This window comes from Bombus vancouverensis, chromosome 17, assembly GCF_051014615.1.
Source record: "Bombus vancouverensis nearcticus chromosome 17, iyBomVanc1_principal, whole genome shotgun sequence".
NCBI lineage: Eukaryota > Metazoa > Arthropoda > Insecta > Hymenoptera > Apidae > Bombus > Bombus vancouverensis.
Genome location: NC_134927.1, coordinates 1,747,319 through 1,771,874, shown reverse-complemented (window position 1 = coordinate 1,771,874; position 24,556 = coordinate 1,747,319). Strand labels below are relative to the sequence as shown.

General features: G+C 35.1%; 1 protein-coding gene across 9 annotated transcripts in view; it reads left to right on the top strand.

The window, feature by feature from the left end:
* LOC117165687 (SET domain-containing protein SmydA-8) overlaps positions 1-24,556 on the top strand; it is a 43,155-nt gene that overhangs the window by 4,106 nt on the left and 14,493 nt on the right. For 6 of the 9 annotated variants that reach the window (XM_076625957.1, XM_076625963.1, XM_076625955.1 and 3 more), the window contains 4 exons: positions 518-772; positions 4,236-4,472; positions 7,459-7,612; positions 15,118-15,274. In XM_076625957.1, coding sequence (XP_076482072.1) covers positions 518-772; positions 4,236-4,472; positions 7,459-7,612; positions 15,118-15,274 — 803 coding nt within the window. Of the gene's footprint in view, positions 1-51; positions 260-517; positions 773-4,235; positions 4,473-7,458; positions 7,613-15,117; positions 15,275-24,556 lie in introns of those variants that run through there. The other 3 variants (XM_076625959.1, XM_076625964.1, XM_076625961.1) reach the window with 3 other exon arrangements.

Here is a 24,556-nt window from a genome sequence, read left to right as displayed (position 1 = left end):
GTGTTACAAACCATTAGGGCATGTTTCCATAAGAAAATATAGACGGGCATAAACGTAGAAGTTTTCTAAGAAAGTGTCTTAAGAGTAATTTTATATACGTTATACGCAGTCGGTATCTCAACATTCGTAGACATTAAAGTATTTGTGTTTGCTGATAATACTAGCTTTACTAGATACATATTCAGTTTCGTAAATAACAAATGTGATATTCCAACAGTGTATGAAAATGAGGGTAATAAAAGGCTCAACGTTATGCAAAGTAAATGTAACTATAATATAATACATCGTAGAGATACGAAAGACGAAGCTTTACGAAACTCGGACTATTAGAAGATTATACAAGGAATATGAAATTGATCTATGAAATAGTATTATAAACATGTATACGGACTATAATCATGGCGTAATAGCATCTCAATGAATATTGTCATTTGCGAGTTACCAATGTTAATTATTACACCACTTTGAGCAAATTGCAAAGAAAAATTCGAAATTAATTACGTACCTCGTTTTACAGTTAGCAGAAGATTCCTTATTGGGTCGTCATTGTATAGCCACACGAAATATCAAAGTTGGGGAAATTGTTTTGAAAGATGATGAACCTCTGATAGCAGGTCCTATGTATAATTGCGCTCCTGTGTGCCTTCGCTGTTACACGGTCTTGAACGAAACCATTGCAGTAGCTTGTGAAAAATGTGGTTGGCCTCTTTGTCAAGATTGCAAAGATCATGGATTAGAGTGTAATTTTTCTTCTTCTCGCAGAGATCATAAGGTAATTACACTACTTCATTGTTAACATAACCTAACTATTTTTATTTTTGTAAGCTAAACACGAATCTGCAAACCGTTTCTTCCAATACTCACACTTTTTGAAACCATCGGTTTTTTTTAAAATGTCAACATTCTAAACAACTTCTTTCTATATATAACAGCAGCTCGACTTTTATCGTATACAGCATTTAAAAATATTGCGGGATCTTTACTACAATTAGTTTATTTAAAGTAAATGGATTAAACAGATGTTGGTTAAACAGGAAACGATGGTTGTTTAACGTGAACTAATCACAATAACGTATTATAATTAAAACAACTAAATAGTTGATTTGCAACTCTCGTCACTACAGTTCCATCGCTCTCTGTCACGCGGACTACATTCTCTCGACAACGCTCGATTCACGCTCTCTGGCTTCTCAATCAACACTGACTGCTAATTCGTCTTTGTCCCTTAGCATCCCTTTGTCTTTCGTCTTAGCCTCATCACGCACGTGTTCCGCAACCGCTCGTAGTCAGGGTCACGCAAGCCTTTTCCGCGAAACTATTCGATTGATGGACAGACTATTGTTTGTAGTTCGCCCGATATCTCTTAGGCCTTTCGTCCACTATACTACAATATGCGATTTGAAATGTGATTTCTGTGGAGGCCTTGATGAAAAAATAGATGGAAAGGATAACATTTTTATGAATCAGGCATCCGGAATATGTTTGACACGCTAATACCAAATTAATGTTGAATTTATACCGATACGTGATTCTCACAAACCTCGTAATTTGATTAATTGGTGATGATGTTCCTCCGACTTCTATTCCGAGTAACAGATTTACGTCTCGCACGCTTGTTTCCATCAACACTTGCGTATACAGATCACGATAAAACCATTGTGACTTCCTCCCGCTTTGAATAATGCATTGCAGATCGTTTATCGATACAATGAGAGATTTAACAGCTACCAAATCCTTGAATATCTAGACAGAAATAACATTTGTTCCTGTACAATTTCAAATTGACGATCGATCTTTTGTTATCGCTGAAACCTGCAATCTCACAAAAACTAAATTCCATTAATTAAAAAATATTAGAGTCCGAGATCGTTTGAAGATCGTACTATTGTACGTGGGTGAATATACAGTAATGTTAGCTATAACATACAATATGAAAAATTATTTATGTATACGTAGAAAAACATGGGTTACCTGGAAAAGAAGATATGAAAGGATATTTATTTAAAAAATGTTCTTCCATCTAAATCGCCACTTAAAATCATTTAAATTACGTAAGGAATATGTCTCGTATTATGCATAGGCAGAGAAAATATTTAGATTGCCTGTTTTAAGTGAAACACCCTGTATATCGCATTTCTACTGGTTAATTTTTCTTAAGTTTTCAATCCAAGCGTAGCAATTGTCTGCAGTAACAAACCTAATCCAATTTGAATTTAAATTGATCTAATTGTAATTTAAAATCAAAGTAAAATCTTAGTAAAATCGAAATTCTGATCAATGCGTTTACACGAAAATCAATAAGTATTAACAAAAAATATTTAAAAAAAAAAGTAATGATTTTTAATATACAATTCAAATAAGTATAGAAGGGGTCGTTACTTGTGCAGAGCATTTTGGAATAATCCAGAATCGGGAATGTTGCAGAATTAATCGTTAAAAGAATGCATTTTGTTGTTTTTTAAGATGCGAACGCTACTCCTGTTTTTAAAAAAGTATTTTCTAGCTTACAATTAATGTATTTTATACTGTTTCAATCCTACATAAATGGACGATACAGCACTGCAATGTGTGACGGATAATGCTGCTCCCTACGCAAGCGCATTGAAACAAAGTTTTGGAAGGATAACTAAATTATAATTTTTCTTAAAGATATGATGCATATACTGTAACTTTAATAATTTACTTTAATAATACAGTTGAGTGTGATATATTTTAAAGCACGGTACGACACATAGACCACGTCACAATTTTCACACTCATAACGCGATAGTGTCTTTCAAATTGCTCTTAGTTTTCTATTTTGAAGCGACATTTTGAGGTTGAAGATTCTAAAAAATTATAAGGATACGGATCGGTATGTTAAAAAGAGCAACTTATAATGAACTAATAATTTATTTTCATGAAAAGCAACAATTGACACCCGACACTGGCGTACCAAAAACAAAGACTATATATTCTGTCTTTACATTGTTAATTCTGTTATAAAACGTTGTGAGGGCAAATGCGTATGAAACAAGACAAGTGAAATAGATCATTTAGTTCAAACGGTGAGCGAATGAGTCAGTAGAGTGAGCCACTATAGTGGCGCGTCGTAATATAAGATGACATCCGCGAAAACCACTATAATGGCGCATCGTACTGAAGAGGTTGATTTAACCCTTCGCACTCGAGGACTTTTTCGGTCGGGCGTAGCAGCAACTCTGGACGATTTAGCGTATACGAGACGCGTGTCTTACAGTTAGCGTAAAATGATTTTATGCACAAATCAACTTACAAAAACATTACGTGGCGGCACTCGACAACAAATACCGCCACTCGACACTAACTTCTACCGGACAACGGTAGCGCAGTGGTTAGCTCCTTAGGTTACGAACGTTTGAGACCCGGGTTCGAATCCCGGCGCCCGTAGTCATATATTTTTCTTCCACAATTCTTAAATAAGAAGAAAAATACAGCAGTACCCCAGCACCGACATCTACAGCCAGCAGCTACCAACAATCATCACGGACAACACATACACCTCAATTATATTCTAATAATTTATCTATATTTACATCTTTGAAAATATGATTTCGTAATATTCTTGAATACACAAAATTCTTCTTGAATATAATTGATCTCATTTTTCAACAGTTCAAAATCAAGCATCTTCATTTGAGCTAATTTCACTTCCGAAAACCACTTTTTTAGGGTTTCTAAACTATAATACTTTTGCCGTGATCGTCAAATCCGAAGTAACGTTGGAGACGTTGACGGTATCATAGTTTCGGAGTTGGGATTAAATATTTTATCTCCATTTAAAAGTCTAACACTTTACACTTCCTAACAAAGAACAAGAAGAGCTACGGAACCAATTTACGAACCAATATTGGTAGTGACTGAGAGTTTCCTTTCGAGTTTCGAGCAAAAGTTTAACCATACTCGTCCAAAAGCACAAAATTCATAATTTTAGAGACATTCCAGAAAATATGTTTTTAGTAAACAATTTTAAAAGCTGTTTCCTGTCTCTACAGGTAAATCGATCATCGATAAAAAATTTGTGTGGAATATTTTTGATTGCATAATAAATATGCAAAGTTTCATCAAAATCGGCGTGTCATTCTCGGGTGATGCTTCTTGTTAGATTATTGCTATTTCTTACGTCAGAAGAAACTCTATAGCTATTTTATATATCGATAGATGTATGAAAGAGATCTGTTAACGATATATACTGATATAATAATGTAATGTTTCAGGTATCTATAACTGAATTTGGCCATCCACATCCAAGTTATCAATGTATAACTGTCATAAGAGCGTTAGCATCGAAGGATGTTAATTTAGAATCTTATAAGAAATTACTATCGCTCGAAAGCCATTGCGATCGAATAAATTCCCATGAGCTGTCAAACACTGTTCGCTTTATTAAAAGATTTTTCAAAACAGATGATATATCGGAGGAGGAAATGACAAAAATCGTCGGCATCTTGCAGGTAGAAATTCAATCAATATATTACAATTGCGTTATAAATATTAAGACGAATAGAAATGTCACATATTCAATAAATATTCTCGAAAAGCATGTTTCCGTAACGTATAATATTCCCAGATACAGTTAATACGAAAAGTATTTGTATAGAACCTAACTTTAACAAAATTATAGTAGAACATTTAGTACACGTTTGTAATACATTTCGTAGAGCGTTTAGTAACTAAATTTTAACAAATAGAAATTATATATGTGAGGTATATAGGTGTCCGTGATAATTGTAGTTGCTGGCTATAGATGTCGCTGTTGGGGTATCCCTGTATTTTCTTCTCATTTTTAAATGCGTGGAAGAAAAATCGGTCAGGATTTCAACCCAGGTCCCGAATATTCGTAATCTAAGGCGCTAACCACTGCGTCGCCGTTGTCAGGTTCTAGTTAGTGTTGAGCTGTGGTATTTTGCTGTCGAGTGCCGCCACATACGTATTCCTAGAAGCCTCCAAACTAATTTTCAGAAAATAAGATTTTTCACAAAATAATTTTCTATCTCTGTTGTTCAACTATTAATAAATATCTAGGAAAATATCTACGCGTAATAAATATTTCTACAGTTACCGCTTCATAGCATAAAAGACAATCTGCATCAAAGTGCAGAGAAAATAGGTTTGAAAGACGAACAATGTTCCGAAACACTTAAAATACCTCCACAATTCCCAAATATAAACATTATTGAAAATATATGGGACTACCTAAAACGCAAAATACGGAGTCACCATACTTCGTCTGGAAATGATTCAATGAGGATACTTTCACAAGAATGGAAAAATATTGTAAGTAGGATCTTTGTCAATTTGACAAATTCAATGCCACGACGGCTTCAAGTCATAATAAAATCAAAAGAAATCTGCTGAGTACTAAAATAATTATACTCGTCTTAATAATTTTTTCCCATAAACTGTAACTACGAATATTTATTACGCATATATTTTTGCCATTTTTTAGATATTTGTTAATATTTTCACGGAGGGCATAGATATCCCAGCTTTATTTTCTATATATTCTACATATTCTACAGACTTGTAAGAATGCGTATATAATTTTTATTTGTTAAAATTTTATTAATAAACGATGTTCTACAAAATTTTTGTTGAAATTAGTTATTGTACGAATACTTTTTACGCCAACTGCGTGTGTGTTTACAACGACAAAAGCAATTATCGGCTTCCGCGGATTCGCACACCGCACAATTTTAATTTCTAAGCTCTATATTTTTAGCAAATGTACAAAGACCAACGAAAATGTGTTATATTATGTTGCACTATACTGTATAGACAACAGTATTAAACAATTTTTGAGTTATTATTTATTGTCGTCTACGTTATCTATTGTTGCTTATTACTAAACAATTTTAATAAAGGAAGATAATGAACATAATGTACACTGCGTGTCAGCTGTACAGAGTGCACGTTCATATAACGTTCACATATACTAACGCAAGCTCGAAGTAACAAACGAGAAGAACTGAAAAAGGTAGGAAAAATTAGTTTATTAATTTATATTGTAATTTATTTTTTTATTTAAATATTATTAAAATATTAGTTTATTTGACTATATTATAATAAAAGTTAATTTATCAAAATAATATTAAAGCTATAATTCGCCGACTATAAATTAACACACAATTGAAAACAGATTTAAATTACCGCGTTGGATAGTTCTTTCACAATAACTTGGTTTCGTTGTCACAGTGCCGAAATTAAATTTTATGATGTAATTTAGTATCTTCAACCAATTTGTACTTTTTACGTGATTTCTGAACGTGAGGGGGGTATTTGGTTTTGTGCCTATCTTTGTTCATATTTTCTAAGTTCTCCGCATTTGTATTAACACCTTGTTAGTCGTCAATGGATAGTTGTTGTGAAACATAGGTATATTGTGTATGTTACACATTCGTCCACGCGTTCCTCTAATAGATAACCTCAACACTTCTAACTGCAAGGGTACCAGCTTCTATAAGATCTGTTAAATTGTTGTTCGCTTGCGGTTAATGATAGAAATTTTTTCGTTAGCTTCAATGATTTTCAACTGCAAATTGCTGCTCTTTTCTGTGCCATTTGTTATATAGACTTGCCAACGGCAAGTTTCCTATCATAGACACGCTCTCACTGGGAAATCAAATATACGACACTATGAACTAGTCGCTTTGCGTAAACACTTCTTATCTACTTCCCGTTTCTTTGACGAGACTGGGGAATTGGTGACTCATATACAGAATTAAGCAGTTCATCGCTTGATAATGACTTCAATTACTACGTTGTACTCGATGGATATTTGCACCGCATTAGATCGCGTCTCAGTATCATGGCCGGGTTTGTGCCCGTTACTCCTCGGTTTGAGGCGAATTCGCAGCAAAAGTACAAAATGTGGCTTAACTTCTCGTCTACGCATCGTGTTTAACCTGACAGATCCTTGAGTTAATGCTTGAAAGCTTAAACTTTCAGACGTAAAGACCTGTTTCGGATATTGATCAATGAATCTGTGTATATAACTGAACAATGTTGTACAATAGCACCTCCTATAACGCTAGAATTATAACGCAAGAATTCAAGAGCGCAAAAGAATATAATTAAATAAATATGCAGTCTTTTCTTAATATGACAAAATAATATGCGACCCACAATAATAACTGTTCACAATACCAACTCATTATCGCACAAGAGTTAATGCAAAACCGTGCATCGAGTCAATTCAAAGACTTACATATTTTCATATTAGAAAAGAGTCATTTCCTGCAGCTTCTTAATCGCGTTATATGGAAGCATTGGCGTAATTTTTAGTCCACGTTAGAGAAGCATCGTCTCATACGGGATCCGACCGTATATTATTTTCAATTAGCATTCTTTTAATTATCTTGATCAAATACAAACATATCATATATTCTATCGGTTTAGAAATATATCTGAATAAGTGAATGACAAACACTTAAATTGCAGGTTAATGGACATGAAGTTCCGCTTACTGATCCACCATACGTAGCAGTTTACGAACTGACATCGTTACTTGAGCATAACTGTAAAGCAAATTGCTCGAAAAGTTTCACTGATACTGGAGGGCTGATTATTCATGCTGCAGTACCTATTGCAAAAGGTGACTATATTATATATATATATTCTATAAAGTATAGTAATATAGAGGGTGTTCGGCTACAGGTGTAAAAGAATTTAAGGGGTGATTTTTGAAGAACAGTAAAGATGGAAATCAAGAATAAAGAAATTGCGTTTTCGGCTTTGTTTTTTAGTTATTGTTAGTTAAAATTACCTAAAATGCCCCTATACGCATGCAAATCTCCTCACATGGACGAGAATAAGTCAGCTGCCCGGTCAGCCATCAGGCTGCACAGCGATTCTCAAATCGAACGATATGTGTGCAACAGCTTACCCGGTACAAGTCGTAGAGAGGAAGATCATGACATTCGAAGACGTAAACTATCCCGCGCAACATTTTATGAGAAAAATCGTAGATTAAAAGTATTATACCAGTCTACTAATTAAAATCCATAACAACATAAAACTCATGAAATTTTCAAGTAGAAAGATTAACGTCTTCTCTAATCTTTTGTGTTTATAAATAATTTGTAGCGGCATGGGCCACGGAACTTTCCAACGGCTCTGGATACAAAGCGCGACGCCGTCAAAACGCAACACCGACATGCCCAATGTACCATCGATATCTTCACGCTCTTTCCGCCGAATTCTCGAAGGAGCATACACATGCCAGCCGCGGCGGCACAGCTAATGGATGCATGTTAGTGGGGGATATCGATGGGCAACAAAGGGAAGAATCCGTTCGATCCAGAACAAAAGGGCAGTCAGTCTGTCTTACGCCGTTAAATGTATAACTCCTCAGTACCATTGCATAGCAACGCGTCGAATGATCTCTTGGTGTCTATTGTTACTTGTTAATTGTTACCAATTATTTGTTAATCGTATCTGTTAATTGTTATTTGTTGACTCTGACTGTTAATTCGTTCTTAATAAGCAATTGTTCCTTAAAACATCTGAGTATTTCTTACGCACCTATCGCGACACACCACCTCAAATTAATAAATAGTAACACATATAAACAATGTTTATTGTTGTTGTTACATGTTACACAGAAAAACCACACACGCGCCACAAGTGTTCAGCCTGTACATAGAAAAATTGTAACGAAAATAGCAATCGTTTTATGTTACAGTACGTGTTCAATATATGCTCCATTTTCTTGGAAACGAAATACACAATAAGCACGGTACATACAACACGCACTGTATACACTACATACTCATCACACACCCAAATCACTCGCGTTGGAACTAACAAAAGAAATTCAAAAAATAAAAAGAATAAAAAAATAAAGGAAATAAAAATATTCAAAAAATTAAAAGTGAAGAAGCCCGAAAAAATCTACAGCGGAATAACTTAAACCTATATTGAATCTACAATTAACTCCAGCTTTATGTTTATACAATTCTCCTGACTACAACATGTTACATAACAAGGTAGCAGTGGAGAGTTCGTTCAGAAAAAAGTTTACGATATTCTTTACCAACGCTTTCATTTTCTTTGTATAGTTTTCTCGAAATTAACCAGGGTCAGGCACGATAGCTGAGGTGCTTCTTTCAAAAGTATTGTTGGGTATACCTACTTACCAGAAACTTAAAAGAGTTATTCAATACTATAAGTATAATTTTTTATTTTGCTGCACATTAATTTGTGTTGAGGTTTTTATATATGTCGGAGATGAAAGGACACCGGAGCCTTTCTTCGGAATTCTTCGGAAAACCCCCAATATTTTAGCCTCTATAACTTAACTCGATTATAATTGTTCGAGATTTGTGATAATGAGCTTGGGCTCGAGGCGACAACAAGTCGCTGAACGTAGCCGTGGTTACGGGATGAACGTTTTTACGTAACATAGGGATGGAGTAATTCTATAGCTCTCCTTAAAAGAAATAGCTGTAGCGGCACGCCACAGTAAACATTCCAACGGTTTCTGTCCTGTGGCTCGCCACACGCAGACCCTATTCTTCGAGCAAGATGATTACCAGATGTCAATGCATCTTCACAGTACATGTTTAGCTAGCCTGAGGAGCCGCTGTAAATCTTAGGATTTAATTAACTAAAGTCCTTCAAACAAACAAACAGTCTTTGTCCCAACTACGGGAAAATAGGGGAAATCTATTTTTCTCACGAACGACGCTTCCCGCTAGCAACTTTCCCTCAAGGGCGGCTAGCATCCATCTCTAACCACCAACATGGAAATTGACCAATTAACAGCAACATCAATTTCTCTCACTTTCCGAACGAAGACGTCTCTCCACGAATCCGATGATCTCGTGCTCTTAGACACGCCCCATCATAGTTTTCCTCGACAGCGTCACCGTGACGGAAAGTCACTCTTGCTGGTGTACGAGCTCTTGGGCGAGTTAACTACGCCTTGTTATCTGTGATTACTCCACGCTTGGTGTCAATTCCAACTTAGACTTTCACGAAGAAATAAGCCTACTAACCCGTTGACTGCGGATTCGTTATCGAGTCTTAGACCAATGTCACAAGTGTCTAACCATCGTGATTCTTCGCCAATTCTGTAATATCTTTATTTGTGTCAATAAACGTCACTTCAGTGGTGTAAGAAGATGGATAGCTCCAGTGAAGATTCGTTACATACCCCAAACCCTTACTATGATAGCGACCCGGACCCGTGTTACGGTCATGATTCGACGTATATATATCGGAATAGAGAGAGCAAACGTGTGAATTAATGTATTATAGAAATACTTTATTCAGAAATGTTAGAAATTAGAATTTCCAATAGTTTCTATTCGATATGATAATGTATTGATAGATGGATTTATTACAGTGGATTAAACCGCAAACGATGATTACTTAACGTGCACTTAATGCAGTAGTATGATATGACAACTCTCGATTAACGACTCTTGACTCTGGACTTTCCGGTGAAATGAACATCAATGGCTGCGGTGCTAAAATATATCGATGGCCGTTAGACCTATTGAAGTTTTCCGACCTTTTCGACTTGTCGGCATTTGCGCTTTATCATCGACATTATCCGTATGTCGGCGACCTTTCCGCGGCACTATAATAGAAACCAGAAAAGCCGCTGTAAAGAGGATCGTTGTGCCAAAAACTAAACACTAGAGAAGATGTAGAGTTTTCCTAGAAGTGAGATTCAGTTCAACAATTTGTATTATTACACATTACTCCATAAAACGACCTTTTTATTCTTGATTTTCATCTTATTTTAGCTTTAATAATCACCCCCTAAATTTTTCTACATCTGTAGTCGAACACCCTGTATATAACTCGTTGTTCAGAAGAAGGCACTTGGAAAGAATGTAGCTTTCATTTTTGTTGTTTTGGATAGCCCCAATCACAAAAATAGATATGCGTGTCGGTTAAAAACTTTGCATCTACAAGTAAGACCATACGGCATCGTGTGATGGTGAGCGAAGTAGCAGAGTAATGCTCTTGCTACTCTGCAGTCTCAAATATCATTTTCTGAGCAACAAATAGTACGGCATATTCCAGTCTTTTGTGCAAAACGGTGTTGGCATATGCTATGACTAAAAATAAGGGGAAAAATGTTGTGCTAATGCATTTCTAAAAAATTAGAACACAAAGGCGAAACAACCGACTAATTTTTCGTTCGATAAAAGATACAGATTGACGATATTTATATCAGTTTTATTTGTTCCAGTCGAAATGCAAAAAACGTAAACTCGTTATATTACAAACTTCTCATTGATTTCTTTATATTGATTCCTGGCGTGCATTAAATCTTGTTACATGAATTTCGTCGTTTACAATTGCCCGCAATTAAAAATCTGGTTGAACCAAAGAATTACTCGACGTTGTTGAGGTGCGACATTGTTGGTACTCGTTGCCTATTATATTTAAACGAAAATTTCGCTAATTTCGTATCATCATTACAACTTTTTAATAAAAAGTTTATAAGCCTATGTTTATATGGTTCTTTTATTCTTAATTATAGAATACGCTGGAAATGTTTTACGATGAGTGACTAGAATACTCTATATTACACGTGTGCATATGTGTGTTGAACATTTCGACTCTGCTTAACAAATGATGTTATTGAACGTTTTGTCTGTCATTCCGGCAAATGTGTACGCTGAGGCAAAACGGCTGACGTCTACATAAACATTTTGTAGTGTAAAGTTAAATTGTTTATCATTTATCCAGTATTTCTACATATTAACCTATTTTACCGTTTTGATATTTACAAATAATTTGATATCACATATTTATATGTCGGGTTGGCGTTGTGGGTAGGGTTGTGGCTGTTTTTATGAATCTTCATTAAAATTAGCCATCGTTGTGGTATAACAAAGATACAGTTTATTAACACAAGTATGGATACTACAGACTTGACAATTAACGACGGCGACTGGGCACTCGCGACTCTAATGACAATAACCTCGGGTTCGATATCCGCGGTCAACGGGATAACGAATTTATTGTTTCGTCAAAGTCTAAGTTGGACTCTATGTTAGAGCGTGAGAAATTCACTGATCAAAACGCTGTGTAATTAGTTGCTGAGAGTGCGCGAGAGAGAGTGTCTCTCCGTCACGGTGATGTTGCAGAGGAAAACTATAATGGGGTGTGTCTAAGGGCATGAGATCATCGGATTCGTCGAGAGAGGCCTTCGTTCGGAAAGTGTTGGAAATTGATGTTGCTGTTAATTGGTCAATTTCCATGTTGGTGGTTAGAGAAGGATGCTAGCCGCCCTTGAGGGAAAGTTGCTAGCGGAAAGCGTCGTTCGTGAGAAAAAAATTAAGTTCCTCTATCTTCCCGTAGTTGGAACAAAGACTGTTTGTCTGTTTGAAGGACTTAAGATTTATAACGGGTCCTCGGGCTAACTGAACATGTACCGTGGAGATGCGTTGACATATGATGATCGTCTTGCCCGAAGAATAGGGCCTGCGTGTGGCGAGCCACGGCACAGAAACCGTTGGAATGTTTAATGCCGAGTGCTGCTACAAGTATTTCTTTTAAGGAAAGCTATACTATTACCCTATATCTTTGTTAGACAAAACGTTTATCCCCCTGACCGCAGGTACGTTCGGCGACTGGTTGTCGCCTCGAACCCAAGCTCACTATTACAAATATTGAACAAATGCAATCGGATTGACTAAAGAATCTAGATTATAATTTTAAGGGTTTTTCCCAAAGTTCCAAAGGGTGGGCTCTGGTGTCCTTTCATCGCCGACATATAAATGACCTGTATATATACATATAGAAGCATCATTATGACTAAGAACACGCAAAGCAATTTTTAAAGAAGTAATAGGCTCTTTTAATTGGTTCTTAACTGTACACACAGGGTAGTTTTCACGAAAGTCGGCGACGAGAGTCGACAAAAAGACGTTGAGAATACCAAATAAATTTTATAGAAATTAGTCACAGTACTATTACAAAATAGATTTCAATTACAAACTGTTGATTACATATACGAGTAGTGAAGTTCATGTTGATTGAAAATATTACAATGTCGATTGAAGAAAATTACAGCAAAATAATTTTCCAATATTTATGTAAATATCCATGCTTATCTCTTCCTCTCTTTCTAAGTAAGACAATAAGTAATTTAAAATATTAGCTTTTGTTACAGCCATTCTTCAAAACATAAACGAATCATCAACTATGTGGACATCTTTATATGTTACGATAGAAATTTGCTAATAATTGGATTGAGTGTTTTTATGCAAATTCATCTTCTTGAGAATATAGGTAGGGAGGAATCTCGGTAGAAAATTCTTTTATCACATTATACGCACTTTGTGTAATTTTACACTTTAAAATTTCCTATGAATACGTAATATGGACATCTACTGACAATATTTAATATACGGAATGAAGGTAACAGGAACCACTTCGATCACTGTGTATGTCATGATTTTCGTGACAAATTTTTCAGATATAAGTTGAATGGTTTCAAGATGCGCAGAAGGTCAAGTTTTGATTTTTGTCAACTGCTTGAATTCAAGTTACTATTTTTAGAGTTATTGCAGTGGCTTCAGTTATGCCACATATAAACTAATGGTTTTTAATATTAATAGGTTAATTCTTTTTTATATAGAATTATGAGTTGGATAGACTAACATAATAAAAGGTATATGATTTCATTTAAGAAGACAGATCTGGCCTTCATATGTATTTTACGCATTCTCCTACAAAGACACTAATCGCGTCAAATTCTGTCCTCCTTGAAACCATTCAACTTTTATCTGAAATACTTTTCACTGAAATAGTGAAGATGCAGTGATCGGAGTGGTTCCAGCTGTATGCTCTGTTCGTGTATATATATATGTCGGAGATGAAAGAACACCGGAGTCTTTGGAATTTTGGATAATCCCGCAACATTGTAACCTAGAGTCTACTATAGCTGTAACTGAACAATTGTAGTTATTCAACCCGATTGTAATTGTTCGAGAGTTGTGATAATGAGCCTGGGCTCGAGGCGACAGTCAGTCGCCGAACGTAGCCGCGGTCACGGGATGAACGCTTTGCCTAACAAAGGTATGGAGTAATTCTATAGCTCTCCTTAAAAGAAATATTCGTGGCGACACGCGACAGTAAACATTCCAACGGTTTCTGTCCCGTGGCTCGCCACACGCAGACCCTATTCTTCGAGTAAGATGATTGCCAGATGTCGATGCGTCTCCGCAGTACATGTTCGGCTAGCCCGAGGGCCCGTTATAAATCTTAAGGTTTAGTTAACTAAAGTCCTTCAAACAGACAAACAGTCTTTGTCCCAACTACGGGAAGATAGGGGAGACATATTTTTCAACGAGCGGCGTCTCCCACTAGCAACTTTCCCTCGAGGGCGGCTAGCATCTTTTTCTAACCACCGATATGGAGATTGACCAATTAGCAGCAACGCCAATTTCCCTTACTTTCTGAACGAAGGCTTTTCTCGACGAATCCGATGATCTCGTGTCCTTAGACACACCCCATTATAGTTTTCCTCTGTGGCATCATCGGGACGGGAAAGACATTCTCGCTCGCGATCTCATTGATGAAAGGAGTAGCTCTTTGCGACCAGTGAGTATTACGCGTCCGACTTAGATTTTGTGAGTACGTTCATCTATCATCCCGTCGACCGCGGATTCGTTATTGAGCCTAGGATCATTGTCATTAGTTTCTCGAGTACCTAACTACCGCGGTTACTTGTCCGGTTCTATAATAATCGTATTTGCACTAGTCAATATCTTCTCTATTGCATAACGACAACGTGTAACCCAAACGAAGATTCGTTTCACGCCCCTAACCCTAATTCTAATGTAAACCGGACATATATACATACATTTATGCTAAAGAACTGTTTCTTGTGTGTACTTGTACCTTCCATGGATGAAAATAAATCAACGGTGTAAAGAATAAAAGCGCTTGCGATGGTAGAATTGAAAATCTTTGTGCGTAATTAAGAAATTCTGTGTCTTTTTCTGTAAGCAATTCAGCTATCGAGTATAAGGCGATGTGACCAATTCTTCAAAAATCGCGTCGAATAAATTGTCTGTTCTTAGCCTAAATCTTGTAGATAACTGTATAAATTTGTATGAAATATTTTAGGAGACCACATTTCTATATGTTATACGGATCCATTGTGGGGTACTGCAAACAGAAGACACCATCTTCTTAAAACAAAATTTTTTGAATGTACTTGTGATCGATGCAAGGATCCCACAGAATTTGGAACAATGTTTAACGCTTTAAGGTGCAATCGAATGTAAGTTAAATTAAAAATCAAGTCTTATACAAATTATTATGAACACGAAGAATGGATTACTATAAATAAAAATATTTTCCCACTTTACAATATTGTATAGAACTGATGCAAGTACAGTAGAGTCTTCTTTATGAGAATTTATAAGCAGGCATACTGTTCGGATAATGGAATTTTCTCATAATACAACAATCACTATTCTTGTGTGAAATTTCATTTATTTCAAATACAAATTAAGATTAATCGATAGCTTCTCTAAATATTGAATATCCATATCTTTTTGGCTGCTAAGACACGTAATTCTTTCAACGTAAGTAATTACATCGCAGCGGGAGACTTCAATGCAAAGCACACGCTATAGGGCTCAAGAATTAACACGCCCCGAGGTAGAACACTAGAAAAATTTATTAGAACTAATAATCTCAACATATTATCCACAGGAAGACCAACACACTGGCAGACAGATCTAAACAAAATTGCTGACTTCCTTAATTTTGCAGGTATAAAAGGAGCAAACGCAAACAAATTAAAAGTAACACCCAGTCTGGAGCTTAGCTCTCATCATACACCGATAATAATAGAATATACAAGCAAACCAATATTTAATAACAAATCAGAGTCGCTTTGCAATAAGAGTACCAAATGGCAAACATTTAAAGAACTAATCAAGAGCGAAATCAACTGCAATATTCCATTAAAAACACCCAAACGCATCGAACAGGCAGTAACAACATTGACAGAAATCATGCAAGAAGCAGCATGGCTAACTATTATTTATAAACCAAACAAAACCAAATATCCTTGACAAAATCAGAGAAAAAAGGAAAGCGAAAGCAAAATGGCAAAAACATAGAACACGTGAAAACAAAAAACATCTAAACAAACTCGCAAAGAAAGTAAAAAGTAAAATAAAAGATCATAATAGTAACGAATTCTCAAAATTCATAGAAACACTCTCTGTGCACGCGAATGCCAACTACTCTCTATGAAAAGCGACGAATAAAATAAGGAAGCCAATAAAACTAATCCCAGCAATCAGAAAAGCAGACAACACATAGGCCAGAAGCAACGAAGAGCAAGCTGCAGAATTCTTCAACCACCTTTCTAACACATTTACTCCATATAATACTAACAACAGTAAAACCAAATGTCACTGAGACGAAGACATATTTAATACAACAGCACAACAAGTTAGAATCATAATCGAGAAAACAAAATACAATAAAACACCAGGAATCGACCTAATCAATGGTAAAATTTTTAAAAACCTTCCTTCAAAAGCAATACGTTTAATCACAATAATATTCAATGCAATTTTAAGAATTCTAGAAGCTAGCACAGATCATAATGTTAGCTAAGCCAGGCAAAGACACACACCAAACTGCATTTTACAGACCAATATCACTACTTCCTGTGCTTTCCAAAATACTAGAGAAAATAATATGCGATCGCCTAAAACCAACAATAGAGAAAAAAAATTAGTACCAGATTACCAATTTGGATTCAGTAACAAACACTCCACTATAGAGCAAATGCACAGGCTCGTCAACGAAATTTTACTAGCAATAGAAAAGAAACAATGCTGTACATCCCTTTTCATGTACATTGAGAAAGCATTTGACAAAGTGGACCATGAAAGCCTCTTACAAACAATCAAAAAACACTTCCCGGAATAAATCCATTACTTACTCAAATCATACCCAACCTAACCCCAACCTTTGTAGTAAAAATAAAGGATGTATATTCTGAAGTAAAAACATGAAGGCAGGGCTACCGCAAGGAAGTATCTTGGGTCCAACATTATATACACTATACACGGCCAACATACCAACAACTACTAATAGCAAAATACTGACATTCGCGGACGACACAGTTGTACTAGTCAGGCACACTAACCCAGAAACAGCAGTCAAATTACTACAAGAACACATCACAAAAATAGAAAAGTGGCTACAAGATAAACAAATAAAAGCAAACCCCAGTAAATGCCACCATATTAGATTTACACTAAGAAAACTGAAAACGCCAAATATCCAATTGAATGGCACGCACATAACACAAACAAGGCAAATTAACACGTTGACACTGGCGCCGATATTCAGGGTTTTTTCTGTAAGGCAGCGCCCGAATGCACCGTCTGCTTCGTGGGGAGACGCAGCGTTAGATTAAACTGTTCAACACGATTGCAATTTTTTAACTTTGACCTCAATTTATAGCAAAATTACAAGAACTATACGATTCCCGTTAGGTTCAATGAATTCCGTGGGCTTCAACTAATACATTGATATACAATAGTTTGGCAATATCAATTTGCAGATATTTGTAAATATTAAGTAAAGCTGACGGGGCCAGCTTTGACCCTAATTTTGGAGTACTGTTTTCAATTTTTCTCACAAAGTAGAGGTCTCACGCGAACTCCGACCATCGCAATGTATACTAAACTGCAAATAAACCAACTAAACACAAGATTACTCTGCATCGTTAGTCTACCTCCACCTTGAGCGGTAATATCGTTCAAGGACCGCGACCTCAAGATAACAGTTTGCACCGGGCTCATCGCCGTCTAGTTGATAAATCGCAACAAGTTCTGTACCAAATTCTTACAATTAGCAATCACTCAATTGAATTAAGGAAAGAATACATTGTATACGAACACCAATTTAATATGTACATACCTGAAATGGAAAAAGATATTTATTACTGAGAAGTACTATGTTGGGATAGCAGAACGTTCGAATAATACTGTATTCGGATAATGGATGTTCAGATAAAGAAGGCTCTACTGTAATAGAATTTAGGAAAGAAAGCACAATTTCGTAATTGTTCCTGTATTCGCGGAGATATAGAGGATGTTTCAAACTATTACATTATATTTCGAATATAAATCTTTCAACATTTAGCCAACCAGCGCGCGTCACAGCGAGCTATACGTTTCCATTGCGCATTTCTTCAAGTATCGAGGACCAATTTTCAGTACTTAAAAAACAAAAAAGTCTAAAAATTCTCTAAGTAGTTAATTATATTTTGTGGTAATGATTTTATTTAACGATTTCAATGTTTATACAAAACATTGTGTTTAAAAGTATAAAAAAATATAGGTAATATTAAAAACGTTCAAGACGACTAAAGATAAATAACACAACTTGAACATGAAATTAAAAATTCATGATGCATTTCAATATTTTTTTACAGTGTCGTATCGTTCGATTATAACTTTATTTAGTCGTAACGGACTAAAAAAAAAAAAAAAAAAAAAATAAAACGCGTTGCTAAAGTCAAAAAGGGAGATCTCCCTATTCGGTTGCCTAAGTGTTGAAAAGCTTGTATAATACAATTGCATGGTTACGGGAAATGCTTACAGAATTATTTATCTCGACGTTTAACTTGTGATGCATATATCAGTACTTTATCCTTATTTGACGTAAGAACAAATGTTTGTATTTGTGAGATGTATCCGATGTATGTCAGATATATTCGGAAAATATTTTACATCACACACTTCTTGACCGACGTCTGTGTTTTGCTATTTCAATTTGTTATATCCCAGTTAATATTTTTATTACTATGATATCTTATTCTATCTGCCAACAGAACAAATATCACTAACAAACGAGGAAGATCGCTTCAATATAACTAATCAAAATTCAACATATGAGTCAAGAGAATGCGAAGATCAGAGATTTGGGTCAGATCATTGTTTCCCTTTTAAGAGGAGTCAAAACAAAATAAACAGTTCAATTTTATTCTTCAATACGTAGTATATAATATCAATAAATTGTTATTCGTCAGTAAACAAATATTTTAAATTAAATTTCATTGGTAATAAGCAGAGAATCTATTATATTGATTTATTATATTTCTGTAAACAGAAACTTTTAAAAGTGCATTTTTCTATCACTGAATTTAAATCTTTTAAGTGGCGCTGTACATATATTCTTTTCGTTCATTCATTCTCTTTATGCATTGAAATTGCATAAAAAGTCGAATTCACAATACACAGTAGCGTCCAAAAGGGAGATAAAGTCAACTCTGATAGACTTACGACGGGATCTCTAAGAGAACCTCAGTTCAGAAGAAGACTTTGAACGAAAAACGATGCAATTCTTGTTATAATCGATAAAGGTAAAGATTTTACTGAGCTTCACAATGAGCTATCACCTTAAAGATTGGTGAAAATACTGGAAAATATAGAAAAAGGATAGGAACACTTCTCATCGAGATGAAGAAGAATAACTGCCTTGAATGAGGATATAAGAAGAGTACTGGGCGAAGACACTGTGGTTAAAGCAATGAATCAGACGATTACATTTCAGTGTAGAGATCTTGATTCTATCATTGAGAAAGGAGAAATAGTCAATAATACCACGGTCGCTCTACGTACCGACAAAGAGGAAGACGTTGAATTGGGGGCCTTAACCCTTAGAGTGCTATGGACGCATATATGCGTTTAGCGAAAGCTATCGGTGTGGAAGAAGAACACATATATGCGTTAGTCAATTTTTCCGTACACCTATACAGAAGTAATACTATTACGTTTGTGTGAGATAAATATTTTATATCAAAAATCTACTGCTTCGAAACAAAAATTTAGTGAATTTCATTTAGTGTTGATAAGACACATTTTACGAAAATATTTCCAACGTAGGAACATGGTAGGAGGAGGAAAGGGAAAGTCTGAGGATTTACCATTTTGTTTAATTGATAGACATTTTCCATCAAAATGCCCTAATCGTGCCGGCACAACACAATTATCAAGAAGAAAATGTGTTGTTTGTTTGAAAAATAAGAGAAGGAGCGACACGCGATACGAATGCAGAAAATGCGATGTCGGATTATGTATCGATAATTGTTTAAAATTTTTCACAGACAACTGAATTATTAACTTGTATTATATTTACTAAATTTAGTTTTCTAGTTTATTGTTTTCTAGTTTATTACCCAAATTCTAGTTTATTGTAAATTTCAATGTTTATAATAAATAATTAATACTACAAAATAACGCTCTCGAATCATTTAATCTCGTGCAAAAGAATGACTATAACTTATTACGATTTGCTCTTTGAATAGTCAATCAACAAAGTTCAGTCTAGCGGAAAAGTACTCCGTCCACAGCGATCGTCAGCGCTGGCCGAGCGCCGTCCGTACGGACCGCATAGGCCTCGAGTATTCAGCACTCTAAGGGTTAAGAAGAAGCTTCAATGGTACGCGAACTGCTCTGGCCGAGATTTCAGGCGAATTTAGGGATAAAATAAAAGAAGGTGAAAGGATTGAAATGGGCCTTATAAATTTTCCTATTCAGATTGTACCGCCAGTCGTTTGATGCTCCTGTCGCTACAGATTTGATCGTACGAGCGCTGAATTTAAATTTAATTAAATATTAAATGGAGAAGAGTTACGTGGAAGAAGTAGCGCCGAGGGATACACCAGAAAAACTGCCCACGCCTCAAAGGTGCGTTATATGTAAAAAGAGAAACATGGATGAAGGTAAAATAAATCATGTAACGGCCTCTCTGCCTTGTCTTATTTATAGGGAATTAATTAATCAGACAACATCGTTGATGATACAAAAATAAAATTTTTCCAAGTAAACTGTAATAGATACAAGTTAGCCCACAAGTTGCTGTATAAGACAGCAATTGAGCTTTCCATAAAACCGCATTCCATAAGTAACGGCTGGCACACTGACTAAGGCGGCAATATGGCAATTTAGGCAACAAGACATAATAATGTTTACTATGGTGCGGGCTCTGCCAAAAGTAACAATGGGTTTGTCTTCGAAATTTCGGATAACGCTAGATTTTTTAGTTGTTACACTTCACCGAACATTTGATTGTGGCAATATTTCAATTATATTTGTACATATCGGAGGTCGACATTATCGAAGCTAGAAGATCCGATTTTCGATTAATTGTTTCGGAGGATTTTAATTCGAAATATGGTTATAATCTGAATAATCTCGACAGCGAGGCTCTACTTGTTCTTTACGACAATACGATCTCAGAGTGGAGCACCCATGAAGAACAAAAATTGGATCATTTTGTTAGATACAACATAGCAATACAGGATTTATGTGACATTACTCTCAAAAGAGTAAACTGGGCGAATTACTGGTGAAGTGACGAAATTGCTACCTTTAGAAAAGAAACGAATAGCGCGAGACGTTGGGTTCATAGGACTCGAAAAGAAAAGAATCCAGGATGTGACTGCTTTGGAACCTATATTTAAGGGCAAAAGGAATAAATTACGCATAGATATCTTGAAAAGTAAACAAGATTTCCAGAAATAGTTCTACTGTTTAATTGACAACACAGCACACTGTGCATTCTATAAAAATTCGGCTGGGCGAATTCCGAACACTATGCGTCGTATGAAATAATTTTACATACAAAAATTGCAGGGTTTGGAGGGGCTCATTATATTGTGCATGTATTGTTTTTTTAATACGTGAAGACATTTTGAAGATTTCAAGGACAATTTATATATTTTAAAGGGAATGCTATATTTTTTATATGAACATACAAAAGAGTATTGAATCCTGAGTAAAGAGGAATTAACCTTTATGAGTCATAAATACGAGTCGACGAATAATTTCGCTTTGTTTCCTGAAAATATACTTTTTGTAATATCAGGTTGGAAATTCAACATCATCAAAGATTTTCGTAAGAGACCGGTTTATCGATACTACAGATTTTACCTCATAGTACTCGCATCGTATTCACTGTCATAGTATCATAGACGTTTGAGATTTATAAATAATCATGAGAGCTACACTCTGAATTGCCTCTGCATCGAACCCAATGCATGCTTCGCGAATTTATTCGTTCATATCCCCTGGTGTTTTTCACAACATGTTATGTTATTTTAATTTATTTACATCAAAATCCTGATGTAAAGTCAAATCTTTTTACTCGTTCGATTTTAAATGAATTTCATTATTGTGCCATCATGTAACACAGTACTACATTCAATGTATATCTGTACATTCATTTAAGGTTACCAACACAAGATAGTATTTATAACATACATATTCCGTAATTTAAATTCTCCCTATGCTTTTCCAATAAATTTATAAATTAGGAATTTTCGGAATGGTATTTAGTAGAAAAATCGGTTATTCCCATCTACCTGTAAATGTCTTCCATCGATGTACTAGATGACTTAATATTTTTTTCTGGTCCTGTGACGACTGTTCTATAGAATTCTTCCGTATTTTCGCCAACTTCCGACATGAGGATTCAACAAATCTTTTATTCTTCCATCAGATTCTTACCTAAACGAAAGTATCTTCCTAACGGATTAATAACCTCCATTCTATCTAATTCAGGAGTCACAGACGAATTTTGGTTTAAATATAAAACACAAAAAGCCAAATAGTAAGCTAAGTTCGAGCTGTGCGCAACTTTTGTATCTTTTCTGGGTAAAAGTCAATATAGTGAAACTCCCAGTATTTGAAGACCTATTATCTGAATATTTTATTATTCAGACGTTCCACTACCCAAACGTGTCATTAATTACACAATATTTCTACTTATGTCCTTCTATAATTTCATATCTTTCTATTACATTATGTTTGAGGTAGAACGCGTTAGTATTTCGCGTATAATGATATCAAGCAGGAATCATGTCGTATTAAGTATTAAACTACAGTCTAGATTAGATCTACAGTTCATAACGTCAAAAAGCAGATACATGTAATTGAAAACTACTGAGGTGTTTCAAGGTATAGAAAAACTATAAAGGAATTGAGAAATAGGTATCTAAACTCTGCTGTATAATAATTGTTTCTATAAATCAGCAATAAGGAAACGCCAGTTTTTCATTCTAGCTACGTTATTATGCGAAGAAGTTTTCAAATTTGGATAAATATTGTTTCCCACATTTTAAGTTCGCATGCTGAAAAAGGAAGTCCACAAGAAAATAATCTTCAGACATAAGAAAGTCTTCTTATTTGGAAACGTTTATGACATTAATGGACCTAAGTGTTTCGAGACAGCGGTTTCCAACCTTTATGCTACTACGCCTCCCCTGAAAAAAATTTCTTTCCGCGCCTCCCTACCTTTTACTTTTTTATAGATATAATAATATAAACACGTTTTAAATAATAGAAAAAGCTGAAAACTACAATTAACAGAATAATAACAAGATTTTGCTATAACATATACGTGTTTTACGATATGAAGTTCTATTTATTTGTAAATATTATGGTATGAAAATTAATATTTTATTAAGAAATGTTGTTGCCTCCCGTAGCAATACTCCGCGCCTCCCACGTTGGAAACCACTGTCTTCAGATACAAATAGGATGATTTAACGCAGCTCAAGCTATTAACAAATTTATTTGATATAGCAGTAAAAAAGATATGGAATCCATAAATGAATTAAAAAAATATTACGTTTATATTATATTGTATTTTTTGTAATTGTTCTTGAATTATACTTTTTGAAAAATGGACCGATAATGATAATAAAACACGCGTGTTCCACCATCCACAAATTCCCTCATTCAAGCAGCCATCACTCCATTAATTTCCTCCATAAATTCGGATAATGGAAATTCTACTGTCCAAAAGAGCTTGTAATTCTAGCTTCTTCATTTAGATTGTTATGAAATAATTTTTGTTGGTATTAATAAATATTATAACGATAATCTTGGAGAAACGCTCCCAGAGGTTATGGCATCTGTTATTGATAAAAAGAACTATTAGCATCAGTGGCGTAAGAGTGGAAATAATGTACATGTGGCGCACTGTTAACAATAGAAATCCAAAAGTTAAGATCTTTAAACAGAGATTTATTCAATGAAAATAATATCAACAATAATAGTGAAACAATAAATACAATAGTACTAATATAATAAACTAAAATGACAAGTATTTGAATGATTATGATATAATATTGAAAGTTTGAACACGAAAGTTTATAATATTCTGAAACGTTTTCAATATGTACGATAATTAAGATGCTTAAAATCTATCTTATTAATTAAATTGACTGCACATGTGCAGGCTAGACCGACGAGCTTTGTAGATAAAGCTCAAACGCAGTAAACCCAGTAAGTTTTATTGAGCAACACCGTTACAAAGAAGCTCTGCTCCTCGCTAGATCATTAGACGTAGAATGAACTTTAAATCAACATTAGGTTTAGCTCAGAGCGTGTCCTTGAACTAAAATTGTTCCTTCGCTGGCTAATTTAATCAAGTTGATCTTGAGAGCTCTACACAGACAGATAAAACCGGATCAGGTAAATTCTAGGGTTTCGGTGATTAAGCTCTTCGCGAGCTCATT